The 22586-nt window shown below is 42.1% G+C and overlaps 2 protein-coding genes across 6 annotated transcripts in view; both read right to left on the bottom strand.

Annotated features, from left to right (window-relative positions):
- nradd (neurotrophin receptor associated death domain) overlaps positions 1-882 on the bottom strand; it is a 16444-nt gene extending 15562 nt beyond the window's left edge. Inside the window, exon 1 of the mRNA XM_007572673.2 lies at positions 479-882. Coding sequence (XP_007572735.1) covers positions 479-517 — 39 coding nt within the window. The 5' untranslated portion in view covers positions 518-882. The remainder of the gene's footprint in view (positions 1-478) is intronic.
- Positions 883-6850: 5968 nt separating this feature from the next.
- The window catches only part of nbeal2 (neurobeachin-like 2), a 43733-nt gene continuing 27997 nt past the window's right edge, over positions 6851-22586 (bottom strand). For all 5 annotated transcript variants that reach the window (XM_016660992.1, XM_016660993.1, XM_016660994.1 and 2 more), the window contains 26 exons: positions 21511-21654; positions 19154-19477; positions 18280-18429; positions 17312-17469; positions 17099-17223; positions 16892-17009; positions 16600-16757; positions 16367-16500; positions 15503-15610; positions 15314-15409; positions 15094-15218; positions 14363-14503; positions 14144-14274; positions 13955-14064; positions 13754-13871; positions 12585-12682; positions 12155-12268; positions 11990-12073; positions 11780-11889; positions 11234-11406; positions 11036-11130; positions 10809-10925; positions 9092-9253; positions 8692-8840; positions 8167-8302; positions 6851-7997 (listed from right to left, as the gene is read on the bottom strand). In XM_016660992.1, the coding sequence (XP_016516478.1) occupies positions 7890-7997; positions 8167-8302; positions 8692-8840; positions 9092-9253; positions 10809-10925; positions 11036-11130; positions 11234-11406; positions 11780-11889; positions 11990-12073; positions 12155-12268; positions 12585-12682; positions 13754-13871; positions 13955-14064; positions 14144-14274; positions 14363-14503; positions 15094-15218; positions 15314-15409; positions 15503-15610; positions 16367-16500; positions 16600-16757; positions 16892-17009; positions 17099-17223; positions 17312-17469; positions 18280-18429; positions 19154-19477; positions 21511-21654 (3486 nt within the window). In that variant the 3' untranslated portion in view covers positions 6851-7889. The remainder of the gene's footprint in view (positions 7998-8166; positions 8303-8691; positions 8841-9091; positions 9254-10808; positions 10926-11035; positions 11131-11233; positions 11407-11779; positions 11890-11989; positions 12074-12154; positions 12269-12584; positions 12683-13753; positions 13872-13954; positions 14065-14143; positions 14275-14362; positions 14504-15093; positions 15219-15313; positions 15410-15502; positions 15611-16366; positions 16501-16599; positions 16758-16891; positions 17010-17098; positions 17224-17311; positions 17470-18279; positions 18430-19153; positions 19478-21510; positions 21655-22586) is intronic.

Below are 22586 nucleotides of genomic sequence, written 5' to 3'. Positions count from 1 at the left end.
GATAGATAGATAGATAGATAGATAGATAGATAGATACCGGCATATGCTGCCACCCCTGAAAAAAATTCCCTGCCCCCCTCTTACCACCCCATAAATGTTTTTCTAGATCCGCCCCTGGCTAAGCTGTGGTGAAGTTAGGAGAAAACCCGAATTCAAATTTTGTTTCCGGCCTTAAAGAATCTTGGACCGGCTCTGCATGCAGATGTAAAGCATATTGTACGTGAACCCTGGGGAACCAAACACACCATATGACTTTAATCTTTCTATTACTATTTGGCAACAATTACACAACATGCGGAGCCTGTGCCATCCATATGGCTCTGCGGTGTGAAACAGAAATCCTCTGGGATAGGTTTACAAAAACTCCTCAGGTTTATATTAGGATAATATTCTCAATATGATATAAAAGACACACACACACACAAACAAAAATCTTTGTCAAAGCAGAACAGGCAAATATATCTTATCTTTTGCTTACTTTCAACAGCAGAACCGCAGAGATGACAATCAATCTCATGTTTCCAGTCTCCACAGCTCTCTTTCCCTCCGATCACCGCGGCGCGTCTCCCCGTCGTTAACAGCGCTCGTTTCTGCCTACGGCGCTCAATGAACGGCTTAAAACAGCCAGAAACCCCAAGAGCACAAAATGTAATTAAAAAACATGAACGCGCTGGTTCCGCCTTTCCGTCGCGGACCTGTAAAGTTTGCTTTTTACGCACAAAATAGCGACTTCCAGATGCGTAAAATCCGTAGATGTAATCCAGGGGAAACACGGAGAAGGCATTGGTTTTCTTTCAGCTCATTCCTCCGCGGAATAAGTGGCAACAGAGTTCTCTCTGTCTCGGGCTGCGGTATGTACGTTTGCAGCTTTCTCTCTCTCTCCTGCAGCTTTGCAACAGATGAGGCAAAGGGGAAAAGGGGGGGGGGGGACTCCTCCAGGATCTCCTGCCTGGACTTTTCTCCTCCCATCTCCTCAGTTTTCAGCCGGGCTCCGTGATTGGCTGCATCACTGAGACGCGGTGAAAGGACTCCAATCTCATTAACTTTAACAGCACAGGATGTCTTGTTCTTGTAAATTGTTGAATTGAAGACAAATTGTTAGATGCATGCATACCTGTCGGAAGTGCTCGAATCTAAGTTAAAGATAAACTATTTGCTTTAAAGTGCACGAAGAAAAAATAATAATCTGGAAAACCCTTGACTCTTTTACTGACAGCTATTACTGTCTTGTTAGGTAGCTGCAAATGATTTCACAAGTCTATGGAAGACCTTGTTCTCCAATACACAATGTTTAATGCCCTTTTAATATTCTTACGTTTTATGTTTTGTCAAGTTACAGCTACAGGAGAAAATTTCCTTTGATATGACGTAGCAGATTAACTCAAAGCAAAGGAACGGAGGAGATTAACATAATGCAGGTTTTTCAACGTTTTTACCCTCAGCCGCCCGAAAAACTGAAAATTCTACTATGAATTTAACCACCTTATCCATGAAGTCACCAATTTAATAAATACAGTTCAACTGTGCGCAATTTAATCTCAACAATGTGAATTTGTCACTGTAAATAGAAAACCATAAGATACACAAACACGTGGCGGAAATTGCTCTGGTCACGTTAATATTTTGACGTTTATGTAAAAACTGTGCGTGATGGAAAAAGAAAGTACTACTGTGACTGAGAAGCACGGTGATGGCAGCGTCCTGCTGTGGGGATGTTTGAGCGGAGCTAGTGTGAAGATGGATGTAAATGCAATACAACTCATGAAGAAATCCTGTTGGTGGCCGCAAAAGAAACTTACAGCCGGAGTTGTAATGGATGAGTTTGGACGAAAAAGGTCTTCGTGTGTTAGGATGGTCCAGTCAAATCATATTTTTAGAAAACCCGAGACATTTTTGCTGCATTTTTGCAGTAAAACTTGGTTCCGCAGATTTTTGACTCAGAGATGGTATCATTAGCAAGAACATTTCTAAACCCATCAATTACTTACTTTCTACTTTACCTTTGACTTGTATAAACTAGTATGACTCTCTAATTCCCAAAATATCCTCTACTCAAAAGCGAGCTTTGATATTTTCAGGATTTAAGCTTCGCAGTAAATGTCCGTCTTCTGGTAAAACCTCTCATTGGTTGGAGGGGCTGGGGCATTGCTTTACAACCCCTTGAGGCGTTCTTACACGCAGCTGTGACCTGCTGTTATCTGACACAAAGAGGAACACGTGAATAGCACAAGACCGCTCCCGAGGACTGCAGCGATGTTTGATCTTTGCAATTCAAAAGATTAGAAACCAACGCAGGGTGAATTACACACCTTGTAAATTCTCCTGAGTGCATCCCAGGGGGGGCAGAAGGACTTCAGAGAAAAACAAATGTGGGGGAAGATCTCTCAGACACAAAATGACCTAAACTTCAAAGCATGCTCAGGGAAGAGGAGAGAGCAAGAGGATGTTTCTGCTTGCATAAAAACTCTGATGAACTCACGTCAATGGCAGCTGGTTTCTTTAACACAGCATCTGAATTTAGCACATTTCTTTCTTTCTTTTTTTTTTTTTAAACTTGTGCTAAGAAGGGAAGATTTCTGCAACGCACCCAAGGTTGACACTTTTAATACTGTCCTGTAATCCTGTAGACTTAAGAAAATATTAACTGGAAAAGCAGAATGGAAATTAAAAAAAAAAAGCCCAACATACATATTCTGGTATATTTACGTGAGGCGACAAGACCTCAAACAGAAAAAAGGTCGCAGGGTTCAGCTAAACCAGTCTGGACATTTTCCTCAAATTGAATAGAAAGTAAAGATCTTGAGGTAAAATCTGAGAAAGATTCAGCTCAGATGAGGCGTGAAATCCTGCCTAGTGAACTGGGTTCTATGATTGTCTAAAGTGGTACCATAAAAACATGAGTTTTAATGTATTTTAACCCTTTTCCTCTTCCAAGTTCCCAAACTTTAACGGGGCCTTCATCAGCATTTCTATAAGGCTTTTCTGGCTGCTTTTAATTTCACCTACGCACCTTGACATATAAGGCTTTGAAGAAAAGATTGCAAAGCTTAAGGCTTGTCACAAAGTTACAGTTTACATTCCTTTAGTTGAAAATCGTAATTGTTTTTGCATTAAAAGAAAAGCATATTTTATCACCACCAACATCATCTGGCAACAGAAGGATGATGCCCCTCTCAGGTCTTTAGCTGTTGATAAAGAAGTGGAAAAAGTTACAAGACCGTTTTGGGCCTTCGGGAAATGAAGGCCGTTTAGCACGGCACGTCATGTTTGGAAAAAAAGCACAACTTACTGGCAGAAGACGACTCTCACCGTTCCACTTAAGGAAACAATCCAGTTCGCAAGAATCTAATTTTACTCTGAAACCACAGGAAAACAAACAAGCAATTGATAATCAGAAATTCACATAAATCAGCAATTCCTGTCTTTATCATCTAATATTGTAAATCATCCAGCAGGAGCCAGGGCTCGTGTATCAATGAGAGGGCCGAGTTCCTCTGTAGTCTCAGTTGGGTGTGTGCGTGAGCTGATAAGTCCGCTGCGAGAAGAAAAAAGAAAGAGATAAACAACTTAAACTGTGAGCGACTAGAGGCCAAGACTGAATGATATTTGGTGCAGTTCCAGCTGTCAGACTGGCTCCAAACTGTGGAGTTATCTGATGATATAAAGTCCTTGGATGAAAAACAAAATGACCATAATACAGGTCCAAACAGTGATGAAGTGAAAATGTCTATAGAAACGCATGTTTAAAATTTTACTTAAGAATCACAACTTTTCATGTAAGTACATTTATTTTGTGGTAAAAAAATAAATAAATCCACTTCATAAACAATGATTGCACAACTGGTTCTGTTTTTAGGGATGCTAACTATGACTTTTTTTGATCAGTAATCTGTTGCCTCAGGTTTTCTGGGGATATAAATATGATATTTGACACATGGCTCATTTCTTTTAGCAAATGTTCAAAACAGGAAGGACAAATAAACACGCCATTTCAACAAGAGCACGTCTGCGCTGATCATCACAGGTCAGGAAACGGCTTCCTATGTCTAAAGTCAGAGAAATAGTTTACATGACTGCGACAAACGAGGCTGGTTGAGGACCCAAGTTTATCCTACCAAAGGTGATGAAAACACCTCTGAATCTTACTGTGTTAAAGAATGGTGTGTGTGCTTTAGGGTCACCAGGTGAGAAGAGTCAGACTCCATCTAGATGGTGGCTCCTTGGAAACACAGTTTCTGTCCAAGCTAACACTAACTTTAACCCTGTAGAGTTTGATAAATGTCACCACACTGTATCCTTTAGTATCTCATTAGTTCATCCCCCTCAGCCTGCTCCCCTCTGGTCTGGAGGAGTGGGCAGAGTGGGAGAGGGGAAGGCTGCTGGATCAATGAAAAACACAGGGCCACAACTGAGAGAGAGGTGTCAAGCCGTCCCCCTCCTCTGTCAGGGCGAGCACAACCCTCCTAATGCTCGATTGGGGGTCTAGTTTTACCACCCACTTCTGCTCCCCCATCCCATCCTCCCTCCACTGCAAATTGTTCCCCCACGGAGGTGTTTATGGGAAGGCTGACAGGATGTTCGGCCCATCAGGAGATCAAAGCCCCTCCCCTCCACTTCCACTCCATGCACGGCTGCTCCCCGTGACCTTTTCAACTCCAGTAAGGGTTAAAAATCGCAGACACATGCAAAGCTGTGATTACAGTAGAGAAGCTGGATGATCTATGATTGTGGCGGCGGGATCAGTTTCCCTGTCCTCAAGTAGCTCAAATAAAGGCTCAGCTTGGAGTAACAGGCCGTCTTCCTCAGGCAATCCACAGAGAAGAGGGGTATTAAGTATCAGTGCCGCAATCACTGCCTGTTTTTAACACAGTTTTCACAGAAAGAGGGAAATTTAGTTGAAGTGAAGACACACCTTTGATCAGGTAGTACGGTTTTTGATAAATGAACTATGGTCAACATGTTCCAGAGGTAAGACCTCATGGATTGTAAACAACAAATATCAAATAAAGAATCTATGGCTTGGTTTAAACTGTCTGTTTTCAATCTCAGATGGTCGCTCAGATGGTCTCCAAAACACACACGCACACACACACACACACACAGAGTCCACTGTAAAAATATTCACTCCCATTGAACGTCTCCACACGCCTTTTTCACATTATGACCACAAACCTCAACGCGTCTTAGTGGGGTTTTACGTGATGGACCGACACAAAGAAGCACATAGCTGTGAGGTGAACGGAAAATTATGGTTGTCAAAATTTTCTCCAAATAAAAATCTAAAAAGTTTGGCTGACATGGTATTCAGCTCCGCTGAGTCAGCAGTTTACTATAACTACAGCTGCAAGAGTTTTGGGAGACATTTTTGCATAAATGCTCAAGCTCTGTAAGATTAGCTGGACAGCAATTTTAAAGTGCTGCCACAGATTCTGAGTTGGGTTTATGTCAAGGTCATTCTAACATATTAACATGTTTTAATCTAAACCAACAGATTCTGACTCTAAAAGCCCGGTCTCAGGTTTTCTATAACTTTTAACACCACCATCCTCATACTTTCAGTTTCTCCTACACATCTTTTTTAATCAGATTTCTTTCAATACTTGCTTTTTTTCCCCACTCTCCTTTATATCAATCAATTCTCCCACCTGAGATTTGTCCCCCTGCGGCTCCACCAGAGTCACCAAAGGATCCTCGGCTGCTTTTCTGACCAATGCTCTCCTTGCATGGCCTGTCGTTTCAGTAGGATTGCAGTTCTGCCATACATTCACCATTTCCTAACGCTGGAGCTGAGACGTTATAAACTTGAGGTTCTGTTTTACGACCAAACCCTGTTTTAAACTCCCCCACATGTTTATTCCTGATCCCTTTCAGGTGTTTCTTGGTCTTAATGTTTCACGCTAACCACGTTTCTCTGGCAAACCTCTGGGGCCCGTCACAAAACGGCTGCACTCGTACCGAGGTTAAATCACACACATACGGACGCCATATACCAACTGGGAAACTTCTTGAGACACTTGGGAGCAGATTTTATTCAGGGGTATCAAAGCAAAGGTGGGCTGAATCCAGCTACACAAGGCGCTTTTCAAACATTTATTTGGAAACCGTTTTGAAAACCATGCGGCATCTTCCTCCCATTTAACAGTTACCTTGTGTTGCTCTGTCTGAAAACATGAAGTCGGGGCAGCGCGTAGCTCAGTGGCAGAGCAGCCGCACCAGATGTGGAGGCTGAACTTCAGGCAGATGTTTCTGGTTTGATTCCTGATCCTGGCTCACCCACTGCACGTCTTCCTCTCTGGTCTCTTCCTCCTGATAGGCTGCTAACGTTTTGCTACAAGGATTTTGTGGCCCTTGATCACTAGTGGCGTAAATAAATATTAATTAAAAAACAAAAACACACCTGAGGTTTTGTGGCTGTATCATGACAAATTGTTAGGATGTGAATACTTTTCAAGGCAGTGTAATTTCCAACAGTAGATTGTGTTTTCTTAATGTAGCTTCCCTTGTGTTTTTGTGAAAACGGCAGCTAATTTGTGGTCTTTTCTTTTTCTACCAACAAGACAAAGAAAGAAAAAAAGAAAGAAAGAAAGAAAGAACAAAAGAAATAACGAAAGAAAGAAAGAAAGAGAGAGAGAAGGAAAGAAAGAAAAAAATAACAGACAGGAAGCAAATTCCCCCAGAGTTAGACTGCTTAACTTGCTGCAGTCATCGCGCCATAGACGTTCTCTCACTGCAACGGCAACAGAGGCGAATAACTTCACGCGGATAATAGTTTACTCATGGCTTCACTCAGAACATCTCTTCCATACCTGAGTCACAGTGAAGCGGAAAAGTGTCACATCTTACAGTAAAATCATTGATTGGAATTCAGTGTTTATTACAAGGCCCGGGAGTGGAGGAGGGGAAAAAAAAAGAAAAGAAAAAAGGCACTTACTCGATAAAAATCAAAACAAGGATACAGGCATGTGGCAAAATGCAAAAACGCTAAAACCGTCAAATTAAGCTGTTCATAAAGGCCGATTGTGTGTATAAGGCAACAGAAGGCTGTCTCTCTCTCTGACACGAAAGCTCAATTGTCATTTTTAAAACGTGAATATCTTTCACATACTCGACTATTAAAGCAGGGCTGCTTTAATTGTAACAGGTTTTAATTTCTCAGAGCCTAAAAAAGGAATGCAGACCCATAAACTGCTGCAAGTCGAAGCATCTGTCAAACACTAAAACCCACAACACAGCAGAGGTTCACAGGCTTTCTATAACCCCCCACCCTCCCTACGCTCCCCTCTTGTGGCATTCACCAGTATTGCAACGTGGAAATCTCGAGCGACGTCTACTGCAGTTTCGTTTTTTTCTTTTTCTTTTTTATGTGTGTGTCTTTCAAGTTTCCAGGAGTTTTAAGATCCTGTTGCCAATCAATGGCTTTAGGAGTTTTTTTTTAAAGTGTGCAGAGATCCCAGCGGTGGCTCTGACAACACAAAAGTTGGAGTTGTGCATGGTGCTCGGGGTGGGGAGAGGTGAAGGTTGTGGTAATTTTCACAGCGTCACTTCTGTCTGAGTCCAAGTGTTCATCAAAGTGAGTCATTCCGCTGAAATGTGACTCAAAGAGTTCATGCGGTCCATCGCGAGTTTACAGCCTGAAAGCCCCTCCCGACCCCGAGCTCTTCCACCAGAAACGAGACGAACAAGGCCACTCTTTGGATTGATGCTGATTGAAAACAGCACACCTGCTAAAGGAATCTCCAATAAAATATAACATTTAGGATTTTTTTTTTCTTACAAAGTGCTCAGTGTATAATTTCTCTCCCAGAGAGATATCAGTGGCTTATAAGTAAAGTTCCCCCAGTTTTTTGTTGTTGTTGTTTTTAAGGGAAGTCCTCGCGCCGCCGTTCCTCTTATTTGCTGACGTTCTCCGCAGGATTGTACTCGGTTTCCCCCGCCGACACCTGAGAGATGCGGCGTGTGGAGCCCCACAGGCGACGGGAGAACTGTCCGGAGCGAACCTGAGAACAGGAGAGAACGTGGATTTGATTCACATGGGATCGGTTACACCAATTGCACAGTCGTCTGAAAAACTTAGTTCTCAACAAACGCTCTGCGTATAATTATCTTCCTCCTCCCCTCCTTCGCCTCCTTTTCCATCTCGCACACTCTTGAAGTTTGGCTTCTCACCTCTTCAGGCTTCCCTGCCCCCACCACTATTAGCTTCCCGTCCTCCAGTCCCACGAGAATGTGGCTGAACTCTTTAGTGACGGACACACTCCTCACAGGAACCCTCAAGGCCAGCGGCGTTATCAGAGAATCCAGGCTGCGAAACGGGGAGATGTTAGAGCCGACTTATCTTAAAGAGTCCTTCGTGGAATTATTCAGCTAAATAGATTCAACAAAAAGTATCATAAGTAAATAAATACATAATATTTTTTTAAAAATATGTGCTGTGTGGATGCTTTTCTTCAACAGAGAGAGCAAACTTGGTCAGCCTGATTGAGCCTTTCAAATGTTTTTCTAAAAAACATCTTTGAAAAACAAAACAAAACACATGCAGCATTTTACTTTCCATTTCACAATCATGTGTCGATTTTTGTCGGTTTATCATAAAATCCAAATAAAAACACACACCAATGTAATTACGACTAAATGTGAAATGGGACTTTGAGTAGCTTTTGAACATAAACGGCTTATTCGAAAAGCCTCTACCTGAATAAATCCCGGACGTGGAGGCTGCCCTGCGCCGTCCCCAGGATGACGTATTCGGACACCAGGTGAAGCGCGGTCATCTGCTCCTCCATGGTGAAAGACGACATCAGGCAGCCGTTCACAGAGTAAACATGAACCGAGTGCTTGCCCTGAAGGAATAGGCACCACATGAATACCAGTTGAACTGCACCGCTCTTCTTTAGTGCAGTAGTAAAAATGTATATATTTTATTATGATTGCATGCAATAGACCAGCATAAAAGAAGCACACATTTGCAGGAGAAACATTATGCAAGGTTGGCGAAACATCTGTTAAATGCAAAACAGATCAAAGCTCGAGGTTTAATCTGTGACAAACTGCGAAAAGGCTCAAGGGGGAGTGAATACTTTTCTTCACGCACCTTCCTGTGAGAGCGTTCCTCCTGAGACGTCTGCACCACGATGTGGCCTTCCATCCCGACCTGGAGCGCGGTGATGGGGGCGCTCACGTTGCTGTCTCCCGGAGGTCGCAGAGTTCGGAGGTACTGTCCCCGTCGCACTGTGTGCACAATCACAGTCCCGTCCTGGGAAGGAGGCAAAGCAATAGGCAGAGAGGGTCAGGAAGCATGCAACAGCTGCTCACACGGATAGACCATTAAGAGCCTTCAGCATGTGTGCAGACCTCAGAGGAAGTATAGTGACTCTTAATAGCTTTCTGTTTATCATTTTTAATTTGGTGGCGGTATTAAGGGACGTAATGAAATGGCGGATGGTCTAGGAGAGAAAAGACTTAGGAATGCAGTGTAACCTGGTAACAGCAATTCCTCCTGATTGGGTTTCCTTCCTCCACCACATAAACCTTCTCAGACTTCAAAGACCCACATTTTTGCCTAATCAGCCTTTATCTATCACTCCAAGGCTCCACTTTCTTTGCCTAATTTGGTCATTTCCAACCGTACGAAAACAAGATAGCGCACAGTCGCGAAACCAACGAGTGATGTCATGGTTACAGCACACGTCTCTTTTATACAGAGTCGTCTTAGGATCAGCTAAAAACGTCGCTTTTCTACACGTGTATTTGTACTGAGCAGCTAATGTGTTCAGTGACTCACTACTGTCGTCTGAGTTGTTGGATTAAGATGTTACTGCTGGCGGTTCTGGCAGCTGTTTGCGACTTAAAAGGTTCGGTGGAAAAGTCTGAAAACTCCAAGCTGTTCGTGTGGAGGTCAGGGTTCCTGAAGATCTCACATCCTAACATTGCTCACTTTTCCAGAGTTCTCAGTTCTGTTTTTACTACATTTTCCTAAAAAAAAATAAAAAGAAGCAGTCTTTCAGGGAAGAAAGGGAAGGACGGATGGATGGATGGAATGGATGGCATACACATGTTCTTCTTTATTTGCTTAAATCTGGAAAATATTTAAACCCAATTCCAGATTTTTTTTTTCATACTGCCCGGGAACGCCGATGAGCAAACGTATACAAATGTTGCATTTTATTTTTTTGCATGACACCTAATCTAATTTTAACGTGAGGCTGCTTTGGTCTCTAATCGACGAGCTGAAATGACCAAAGTCATTTTATCTAAGAAGTTCAGAAACATGTGCTGACAATTCGGTTTCCTGCGGCAGCAGTTCGCACACGCAACGTGCACAGGAACATTTTCTGCTGCAGATGCTTTCCCAGAGTGAGTTACAGGGCACTGGGGAACATCCATCTGGAGTACAGAGAGTGCAGGATGGGATGTAGAAAGTTCGCAGCGCAACACGGTTTCTTTTTCAGCAGGGCAAGAATACCGGGTATGGCTCCTATTACATATTGCATATATTATGTGTTGACATTGATGCAACATGCATCTGAGTGTGTCCAGAAAGGAAGGACCACCTACGTCAGCTTTAGCCGCGTCACAGAACAACTGGCATCTTGTTTGTTAGAGACCCTCCAAGCTGCAGGAGGCATATTGTAAATATTTGGCTCGAATAGACAAAGCTGTATTGTTAAACACTCCAGAAACCTGTTGTTGATTGGGAAAAAAAAAAAAAAAAAAAAAACACAAGCAGGATGTGAAACCCGGCATCGAGATTTCTAAAACGACATTTCAGTCTCGGCATCTTCTCGTGCTGAGCCGTCACCATCTCTGACCTTTGACCCAGAGACAGCCATGTCCAGTTCGGTGCTGATGGCCACACAGGTCACCTCCTGGTCGTGTCCGCAGAGGATCTGTACAGGCCGAGGCAACAGGCCGCTGGAGAATCCGCCCTGCGGTACGATTAAAAAAACAAAAACAAACAAAAAAAAAAATGGTGAATACACGTTTGATGGCTTCCCTTTCAGTGCGAAGTCTGTCTGGAGGGCGCAAAGATATTCACCTGCTGCAAAACCTGCCACACTATGCAGGACGTGTCCCTTGAACCAGAGATGAGGTAGATGCCACACAGATCCAGAGCCAAGCAGGTAACGACATCTTTACGAAATACACACACACACACACACACACAAAAAAAATCACCTCATGCCAGCGAAGAAAAGAAAGAAACCTTTCTCCGTGTGCTACGAGAAAAGCTCACCGATGTGCCGGCAGATCCTGCCCACCAGCTTTCCTTTGCCCAGCTGAGTGACGCGCAGGCTGCAGTCCCAGTGTCCCCCGCTGAACAGCAGACGGCCGTCGTTGGACACCACCAGCACCTGAGCGCTGAGCTCCACTCCCGGAGAGAAAGGCCCCGCCAGGAAACGCTGAGTCCTGCAGAAACAAAGGCAGGTTGAAGCGAGCTCAAGACCAGAGACTCTGTTGGGATCTTAACGCGACCAGGATTCAGATTGGATGAAAGTAGAATCCGTCGTTCAGAGGTCATTGAACAGGATTTGGATTTTGTTTTGTTTTTTTCCCCACAATTACGACCATGGAGGACTTCTGCCAGGCTTAGTGGGGCCGAGCTCGGGAGTCACATGAAAGGAGCAGCCAGTTTGTTGTCTGAACCGGATCGTGTTGAAGAAAATCAACTGTGCATCAGGGAGAACATCACATTTTCCCCTTTTTGTGGAGCGCATCTGCGACCCACACTGCATGACAACCAGACAAAACAACAACATACAGCATGCTTAAACTCACTCACTTTGGATTGGTCATCGTTGGATCTTTAGTGAAAGTGAAGTAGTTGGTGATGTTTTTGTCGTATGGAAGCCAGCTGTGTGTCCCAATCAAGCCACTTGAACTTACAGTCACCTGTACAGAAGAAAGCGACTTGGCATCAGAATAATAATAATAATAATAAAAAGGCTTGTAAAATGATTACTGCTGTAACCGAGCTTCGTTTGGACGTTACCAAGGTGTCTGAGCCTTGCATGATGGAGTGATTCTGATTCTTTGGTACCAGTGCTTGAACCAGAGGAAGTCCGTCACTAACCACCTGAGGCAGACGTGTAAATGAATGCAGTGCGTCGTTCGACTATTAAAATCAGCGGAATCGGATGAGCACACGAGTTCTCACCTCCACAAATGGCCGGAGTTTGCCGAGGTGTTCGAAGATGTTTGCCGGTAGAGTGTCCAGGCGGGCCTGCCGCCGTGATGCATTCTGGGCCGTCATTCGAGGAGGGTGAGGCTCCTGATCGGAGACAAAGATTACAGAGAAACACTGTCATTTTCTGATGCAGAGTTACAGACGGATGCATTTCTAAAGCTGAAGTGATTCAAATCTCTAAAAGAGCTGAAATTCGGATCTTTTTAAAAGCCTGCAGGACAGTTACGCCCGAAAGGCGTTAATTTGGTTGGTTGAAACAATATGACTGGACTATTAGGCTAAATGATGCAAGAATGCTCTGCCATTATTAATTTGTAGATTAGGATAGATTATATTAAAAAAATGTTAACTAGATCCTCGAAAAAGGGACATTTTCCATTTTCTCTTTCACTCAATGTACCTTAAGCAGCTGACAGGGAGTCTGTCCAAAGTTGCTGATCATTCCTTCGAAGGCTTTTCGATCCGTTTCATTGGAAATGGCGTCCAGATCGACAGCACCTGCACCAGCCAATAAGACAATTATTAACCTTTTCTCAGAGAAAAGTGAGATATTTAGGGGTCAGATACAACTTTTTCATAAGTTTATGTAAAGCAATTTTCAGACAAGAAGTCTTAAAATGAATCAATATGTATTTTCCTTATTATTATTGTTACCATTATTATTTTCATCGTTATTTCAGAGATATATGTATGTGTATTTACCCTACAAAAAGACTGGACAACAAGCAATTCAAAATGTATCTTGATCTTCAAAAGTTAAATAAAAAATAAATAAATAAATAAAAAAAACGCTACCCGCCTAAACTGGCCTTTATCCACAATCAAGAGATGCAATTTAAAAGCTTAAAGCGACTCAAACATTACCCAGCTTTATATTACCGCCATGCACAGTGAGAGTCATGACTGGAGATCTAAAAACGGCTTTACACATGTTTAGAGTGTAATAGGAAACAAAAACATGGTTAAAGTTACAGTTCAGTCTGAAAACCGGACATATAACAAAAACCCCTCAGAGTCAAAGCGTTCTCATAAAAGGTCATATAAACATGTTAGCAAAAGATCAGCGGTGTCATAAAATTTTGGATGAAAGTGGAATTTAGTTTAAGGTCAACTGAATATTGCTCTGGTTTTAAGTTTAATGACAACAAAACAAACAGATTTTCTTTTTGATGTTTCTGCATTGTTACCGTTTGTCTGCTGAAACTGAGGAAGCACTACCACACAACTCATTTTTTCCCTTAGTCATTTTTTTTTTTTCCCCCATAAGTCCCAACAGGAAGCAAACGAACCCAACAAAGAGTTAAACTGAATAGCCGCCAACACGAGCAAATCAGTCCTTTATTCACTTTGTTTGTTTAGCTCATAATTTGCTGTTGTGAACCTAAATAGGCTCGTTCAGGCACACAGAAACAACTAAGTGCACACAAAACAATAGGAACGATTACCCTTTGCAGACTCAGGAAAAAAAAAACACTTCACATGTTTTCCTTTCCACTTAGCAAGGATCACCACAAAAACACTGCAGTTTGTTCATTTGTGTCCTCACAAATGTCCTGATTGCAGCCTTACCCTCATAAGTGCAGTAGTAGAAAACATTAAGCGCCTTCACCGCCTCCTCTCCTCTCTGCTTGCATCCAAAGATGAGGTCGATCCACTCGTGGAGGTGGGAGGACACGTGTTCGGACTCCTGCAATGTCAAGAGTCGCTTTCACGCTGTAACTCTGGCGGCAGATGCATGACTGAGTTTTATGGCTCTGTGCGTTGACTCACCAGGGCTTTCATGTGTTTCCTGATAAAGTCTTCCCTTGATGTCGCCCACGGAGGCAGCAATACATCTGCCACCAGGTCCTGAGACAACTGCAAGCGGCCCAAGTCGAAGCCTAGCAAAGAATTGAAATGGATTAACTTCCACGCCTCAGCGGACGTCCCGGAACGGCGCAGGGTTTTGCCGCTACTCACCGTTCATGTTCTGCAGGAACTCCGGGAAGTAGAAGAACTCCGGGATGAGCTCTTTGACATCGGCCGGGCTCTCCATGCGAGCCTGCCAGGCCGCCGCCACCGAGTGGAACTGTCTGTCTGCGACGTCGAACCTGAACGGCGGGCGACACGCGGCGCCGTGAGAACGGAGAACGCGCGATAGAGCTGGGAGATATGACACGGCGGTGCCGCAGTCCTCACCTGCCGCTCTGCAGCTGGATATGCAGGGTGGTGAACGGCTCCATGCGGATCATGTAGTGCATGACTCCTGCTGCGTTAGAGTAGTGTGTGCCATAGTGGAATTTCTCGGTGGTGCCTGACGGGTCTTCAAAGCTCTCGTACCTGAAAAAAAAAATAAAATAAAATATTTGTTGGGCTTTATTAACTAAAGAAAAAAAAATTTAAAAAAAGGATAAAATTGTGCACAATTTTGTTATTGGAAATTCATTAAAGCAAGGCTGAAATGATCATGAACTGATTATTGAGATAATCGTCAACTAATTTAGTAATCGATTAATGGTTCACCGCAGCATACATGCTCATAAAAAGACCAAATTCTTTTTATGAGCATGTATGCTCATTCAAATTCTATTAAAAAAAATAATAATTTTGCTGTCCAATTATTAATTATTAAAACATAATCAGCACATCAGTCCTACACTGTATTGATGTTAAATCAACCAGAAAGGGCATTTTTAGGAATGCTGTGTTATTGAGTCTCAGTCAATAAAATGTTTAGAAAAGGAATTTGTTTATTTTCATCTTTTATTGTGTTTAAAATATTGTATAAAAAAAGGTTTAAATAAAAAAAAAATCTGCAGAATGTGCCAATTTATCGATTAATCATCAGAATAATCAATGACTAAAATAATCATTAGTTGCAGGTCTACATTACACAATTTCTTTTTTCTTGCATCAACAGAGCCTCTTACTTTTCTTTGACGTTCTGCGCGTGACGTGGGTTGACCACGCCTATCGGCTTAGACAGATCTCTGAAAACTGAGGGGTCCTCCAGATCCAGATGAGAAGACGTGTAGTCACACAGAACCCAGGGGAACTGAGGAGAAACAACCAACACAGACGTCCTGCTTAGACTCCGAGTGCGACACCGGAAAAAAACAAAAAGTGGTTCAGGTTCGCCGCAGAACGCACCACGGGGTACTGGGACAGGTCGTTGTACGTGCGCCCGGCGATGGTGTTCAGCTGCATCAGGTACTCAAAGTTTGAGATTTCTCTGTACACCCATTTCTGTTCAATTCAAGACGACGCCACGTTAAGGCGGGAAACATTGGAACCGTTTAGCGCTGAATGAATAAAATGCACGTGATGTAAATAAAACACCTGAGTGAGGCCCGACGCTTTCAGCAGCTCCTGAGGGGAACGGGAGCCGAAGTAGAACAGGTTTGGGGGCCGCAGTCCGAGAATCCTTGAGTACACTTTGTTTCGTACCTGCACAGTGAGAAATGTGTCCATTTAGAGTTTCTAATGCTTATTTAACATCGTAGCATACTTTGGATAATACACAACAACCTAAATATTTATAGGTTAACAAGTGTTTATGGTTCTAAAACCCATATTGTCACTGAAAACTGAAAGTGTGTAGGTAGAATAGATTTAAGATGAAATTTCTGACTCCTGACTGCAAGAGGGATTACAACCCTCTACCTAAAGACTTAATTTATGACAGCTTCATGGCAGCTAACCTTCTAAAACTTAATTAAAACCAGTTTTAACTCAGAGGAAAGTTGCAACAATCCTTAGATTTTATGAATTAAAGCCTGTGAGATGAGTCTCCTAGAAAGAATAACCACACACACACACACACAGCAGCAGGAACATGCATGCTCCAATTATGAAAAAGTTGTGATCACTTTAATGTGAATCTCAGAACATAAACGCTGAAAATTATTCTATTTGTCTTTACACAAAGGCTTTAGGAGCTTTATGTTCATGCATACAGACAGCAAAATGAAATTTAAACCTGAGAATTTGTTGCTGCGAGGAAACAACGCTATCAACTAATCTGCACTGCCTTAAAAGACATGACAGATGATAAATGCAAGAGATAGTTTGCAATTGCAATGTTGTAAATTACAATTTATTATGGTTCTAAATAAAGACTATTGGGAGAAGTTTTCATTGTTACTTTAACAAGAAGAAGCTTCTGTTTTTAAACTGCTTTCTTAAATTTGACATAAACAAGACCTTCTTTCTGAAGTTGATGAAGTAATGGGCCTGGTCAATGAAGAAAAGCTCCAGCGCCGACCGTCGCAGGTTGTATCTCCTCAAATGGACCTCCCGAAGCTGAGACAGAGGTCTCCTGAAATCGAACCCGATTCCTGCGGGACAGGGGAGGCAAACTTATGACTCATCCGAGACAGAAATCTTTGAAGAACCATAACAGAGAGGTGTAACTTTCAGATGTACACGTTTCTCACCCTCCTCGGTCTCTTCTTTCTCACTGCTGCCGTCATAGAAGTACAGATGTTGTGTGGTGACCTCCAGCCGACCCGGCACCACAGCCACGATGGTGATGAGCTCACAGTCTTCAGACAGAACCAGCTTCTCTTTCTGATTCTCGTCTTCTCCTTCCCCTCTGAAATGCAGTGTTGAAGGAATCAGGCTTCATCTCCTCTAAAGTTTTTGTGCTTTTTTTGAATTACACACACACACACACACACACACACACACAAGAGGCTGACACTCTTGGTTCGAGAAGTTTAGACTTACTTGTCATCCAAAAAGACGAAGTCCTCTTCTTCCAAGTGATCATCCTCCATGTCGCTTACTTTCGCTTCCTTGGCAACAGCCAATGGGATCGGATCAGAGCTGCGAGGGCTTTCAGCTCCTGATGAGTACAGCATGACTTTTCTTTAACAGTTTGCAAAAAGCTAAAAAAAAAATTATATTTTGGTGATAAACAAACTGCCGTCGTACCCATGTTGTCCCTCAGAGCGCTGGCCTCACTGTGGGAGTCGTAGTTGTAGTTGGGCACAAGTTTGAGTCGCATCTTTGAATACGTTTCAGCAGCGGACAGTTTCCATTTCACCTCTGGCTGAACTCTGACGTCAAGCGTGAGACAAACAAAACTCAGAGCATTCTGACTTGCAAAGGGAGAACAACGGACCGAGACGCGAGATGCGGTCGTACCTGTTGGCCCACGGCCCCCGCTCACAGGTGAACAGCCTGCGGAGAGCTCTCCAGTGCTGCCACACCACCCCCTGCTGGCTGGCGTTCTGCTTCTGCCACATCACGTATCTGTTGTTCTCACTGCGAACTCGCTTCATGCAGGGGTCAATTATCACCTCCTGTTTGCACAGAGAGACGCGTTAGCTAATAAAAAAAAAAGCAGCGGTCTTATGGGGAAGATGGTGGAGTGTGTGGACATGGGGCATATTGTCATGTTGCACCTACGGTTTTTAATGCATTTTATTTCAGTTTTATAGGATAGATCAACGCAAAGGAGCACATGTTTGAAAATACAACCTGGTTTTTATTTTTTTTTTAGAAATAAAGTGAGAAAAGTGTAGCATGTATATTATATCTAGCAAACAGAGATAATGAGTGTGTGCAGCTGCAAGTTTTTTGGAGCTCTGCCAGCTTTGCATGTCTAGAGTGATCCCCCCCCCATTTTGTTTTGAACGTCGATTTTTTTAAGTTTTTCCCCAAATTGTTCATTAGATTTAGGTCTGGACTTTGACTGGGCCAGTCTAAAACATTAATATGATCTGATCTAAACCATTCCCTTGAAGCTTTGGTTGCATCTTTAGGCTGTGAGATCTTCACATCTGTTTTTATACTAATACTTAATAGCAGACGGATTGAAAACATTTATAGCTAAATATAAAAAAAAAAAAAAAAAAGGAGGCTGGACAGATATGGACAGCAAAACTTTTGAGTGGTTTTTTTAAAATAAAAAAAAAACATGTTGCTGCTGCTGTGTGTTTTAAGGTAATTAAAAAAAGAAAATATAGTTATGCATTTCTTTGTATTTGTCGATCTTGTAAACCTCCATAAAAAAAACCCAGAAAACAAATTGAAGTTTGTTATTGTAATAAAGAAAAAACATTTTTTAAAGCTGTTGAATACTTTTGCATCAAACTCTAAAAGCACAGTACCTGAAACTTTGACTTGCTGTCAGATCTGTCCTTTTCCCGTTTAAATGCTGTGCTCATTAGATCGTCAAAGCAGGAGTTCCAGAAATTGGACATGATATCATGACTACGGCCAAATGTGTCCAGTTCGTACTGCTCCATGGTGGGCTGAACCTGGAAAACGGACAGATAACCAACATGCCATTAATAATAGCCTGCAGTCACTACTACCTTCAACCTATTATTGACTGCAATATATGCGATAGCCAAAAAGGGATGCTAAGCTACTGAGGTCTCGTTGCAGTTAATAGAAACACACACACACATGTCTAAAACAAGCACAGCATCTACATAAATAAGTCCTGAGAGGACAGTTTATATTCTCTCGCTGCACTTTTAAAATTTGTTTTAAACATTTACAGCAGCCAAAGTTCTGCCACAGTGCGAAACGTGCTGGAAGAGCCGAACACTGAGGAAAACTAAACAGAACGGATTTATGGGCAGGCGATGTCACACAGAGCCGTGATGAATCTGAGCTCGAGCGGAGCGGAGCGTGTCTGTTTGGCAGCGGCTTGTCTCGGGTTCGAGCGTAAGCCGCTCCATAACTAACGCACTCTGAAGGAAAGTTTAAGGAATGTGAGGTAAAGCAGCAAAAGCCTTTTAAAAATGTTAAACTTTGCAGTAAATATCTCAGGAGAAATCTGGGGGGTAGCAGGTCAGACAGAATACAGGATTAGTAAAATATGTTATGTGTGCAGGAAGTTGACAAAGAACAGAGTTTGAAGTGTCTGAAAGACAGAGGAGCAGACTCCCTTGACTCCCTAAACACAAAGATAAATATCAGCCATTTTTTATTTATTTATTTTTTTAAATACACAAAGTCCGTCCAGACACAAACCTTCTGCTGGTAAAAGCTCTGCCACTCCAGCGCGTTACAGTAAACCTTCAGGTCCTCGGCGAAGGTGGTGCTCCCGTTGGTGATGGGCAAGTTGGGCAAGTGGTTCTGGAGGGTGATGGGGTCAGCGTGCTGGGCCAGCAGAGTCCTCATGATGGGCACCAGCTGGGAGAAAGTCTCAGAGCAACTGACGTTTGAGTCTTCCGTTACGCCTTCTGGCCACAAGGGGGCGCCAAGCTTTCCCAGCAAGAAGCAGACCTCCTCCCAGCTCAGACACAGAACAGTCTGCAGGAGACTGTGGAGCTTCAAATAGGCCATCTCACACACCTGATGGTGAGCAAAGACACATTCAGACAAATTCAAACTGCACACGTGAAACGATTTTTTTAATTTACTTTAGTGAACTATAAATGTGATAAACACTCTTTAATACTAAAAAAAAAAAAGAGAAGAATTTTAGCAAAGTTAAAAATATGAACAAAATTCAGAGTAATTATAACAAAAGAAAAATCACAAATATATGGTGCATCAAAGGAAAAAAATATATATCCTGCCAGTGAATTCAACAATAAATAAAAAAATAAACAGGAGAAATCCAACAAAATTAAACAATTTTCTTTTTCCTGTTTTCTTTGCATCTCATACGCTGACACGTCGTTCTCACCTCGGAGGGTTACACTATAAATCCAGGCATGGTTTCTTTGCCTCAGCCAAAGCAAGAAAAAAAAAAAAGCTTAAATTTGAGACAAAGAACTCCTTCAATCATTCTCTGTTAACTCCGGTTTACCTTTCAGTCTTTGAACATGAAAAAACCAAACAAAACAAAAACGTCTTGAATGAATAATTTATCAGCTCATCTGCAGCAAATACAGCTATCTCCCTGACCTTTCGTTCAGGAAAAACTGGTTGCTCGAATGAAGAGGTATAAAGAATCTAAAAATAAACACAACTGCTGCGATTCAAACAGGATCGGTGGCAGAAATCAACAGTGTAACTTGTGACGTTAACAACTGTCATTTCAGCTGCAACTCCATTAACAATGAGGCCCCAATATGCAAACAATAAACCACTGACTGGGTGTGACTAAATATAATTGCTGTGATATAATCTGACCCAATGTTCACTTGTGCTAATTTATTTTCTCATTTATTTCATTTCCAGTACAATCAGGTTAAACTAGTTTAAGATGCACAAATTTGGAAGCTCTGATTTTAGGCCAGAAAGGACAATGATATTCCTCTACGCCTTAAGCAGTTTTAGCAACCTTTTTAAAGTTGTAGTGTTTAAGTACAACAAACCAAATTAAGCTTGACTGGCAAAATACGGCTAAGAAAAAATAACTAGAAGAATAAAGATTATATTAATGTCCGAGACAATATTTATGCACCAACCACATACCCGGAGAACGGAGTCTGCCAATTTTTTTTCTTGATCAGCCCTGATTGGTGATTGGCAGGCTAAACATAATACTAACAACAGGCAAATATTGATTCTTTTTCCTTCATGAAATGCATCACAGCGAAGGTCTACCTATTATTTTTCGTCTATAAACGTGTCAGCCAGCACCATGCCCTTTGATATCCTTTTATGAGTAGAAAAAACCGAGGATAAAAGATTTCCTTGGAATTCCTTCATCTTCTTTCTATCCTAAATTACTGCCTCTATACATAAACCTGCAGAAGATTTTCCCCCACAGCAATGCGTCACAATAACCAGACAGAAAAAAAACCCATATAAGTCAGTCATAATTAAATAAAAATGCAGTGTTTTGGTAACCAAAGATACCGAATCGTTTTACTCGTGACACTAAATTTTAACATTAGGAGATTTCTACAGAGCAAATATAAAATTGATTTCTGAGCAGAAGTTAAAATCGATCCCTTAAAGGTCCTAAATGCTGAACTTAAAACATCACACAAATTTACTTCCTGTCAGCATACTTTGAATGGATATTATAAGCACCGTTTCGCTCCTCTCACTCCTCCATAAGACACTCAGCCGTGAGATAAAGCAGCTTATAGATGAGCAGAGCAGCAGCATGTGATGGAAACCCAAATGGCCAATTTAATTTAAACGCTCCTATAAGAGCAGATGTCATAACTCAGAGGGGAACTGCCCTTTCACGCTGAACACTCCCTAACAGGAATGACTGCAATGTCTTTTGCAAAGTGAGCCCTTACAAGGCTTGGTATTCAAACGGCCTCTTTATCTGAGCTCACTTATCAAGTTAAATAAGTTCCCTCGGACATTTTTTCCACAGTATCTTCTGCTGATATTGATCTCGGAGGAGCTTAGGTTGCAAAAGCAGAGACGTTTTAGCGTTTGCGTGCTCCGCAGGTGGGATTGTGGGTGCAGCTGACCTGCGAGTTCTGCTGGTGGATGTATCCGGTGATGATACGCAGGCCGATCTGGGCCATCTCCTTCAGCTCTGTGTTTCCTGGGCTGCCGGGGGTGCTGTGCCAGGCCTGCAACCTGTCCAGCAGGTTCACCACCCCTTCGAAGATCTGCAGCAAAACAACAGCTGTCAACAGAAAGACTCGGGCAAAAAAAAAAGAAAAGGAAAAAAAAAAAAAAAGGCCAGACCTGTTTCCACACCTTGCAGTAAACCTTAACTACACCCCGAGCTGCATTTAAAAGTCAAACTTGGCTCTCTAGGCCTTTCTGTAGCACAAACAGTGGCATTTGACCTATGTTTATCAGTGGCAACACCTAAAAGCTTCTCGTTTGTTATGCTTTGTATTTACTGCTTTAGTCTAGGAAGAATAGAAACGATTTACTTAAACATGATTACAAAAATGAGCCCACGGCTTTGAAAAAATATTCATTTTTATTTTACTAAAACAGAATAATTAACTTTCTGTGAGAGTTAAATCTAATTTCATATCCAGTTCTAAGTTAACCCGAGTGAGAACAGTTTACATTTTGACTTAATTTATTAAGGGAAAACTCGCCTAACCAAACCAACCTGCCCCAGAGTCAAAAACTAATTGCCCCTACGCCCAATAACTGACTGAGCAGCTAATGGTGGCAACAGCTGCAGCCAAGAATTTACAACAAGTCTTCACAATTTAACATTACTGGAGGCAATTATATTTTTACATAACGCCAGACTTGATTTTTGTCTCTTGATAAAGAAAACTGCGTTTTGTGTTCACTCAGGTAATCCTCGTCTGACATTAAAATATGGTTACAGAAAATTTAAGTTTGACAAAAAAAAAAAGCAAAAAGATCTTTGAGATAGCAAATAGTTATTTCACTCATGTTTCAGAACACAACGTAGTTAGCATTTAAAATCCCCATTTAAGTTAACTTGATCTTCATCAATCACTATCTTTGTGAGTCAAGATCTATTTATTAAAAGCCAAACAGATCAAAGAAATCATTTTAGCATCACTATTTAAAGTTTCTTATATATTTAACTGCATTCAAGTAGATC

This window comes from Poecilia formosa, unplaced genomic scaffold (genome assembly GCF_000485575.1).
Source record: "Poecilia formosa unplaced genomic scaffold, Poecilia_formosa-5.1.2 Scaffold306, whole genome shotgun sequence".
NCBI lineage: Eukaryota > Metazoa > Chordata > Actinopteri > Cyprinodontiformes > Poeciliidae > Poecilia > Poecilia formosa.
The sequence above is the reverse complement of the archived record's forward strand: the minus strand, read 5'-3'. Positions and strand labels throughout refer to the sequence as shown.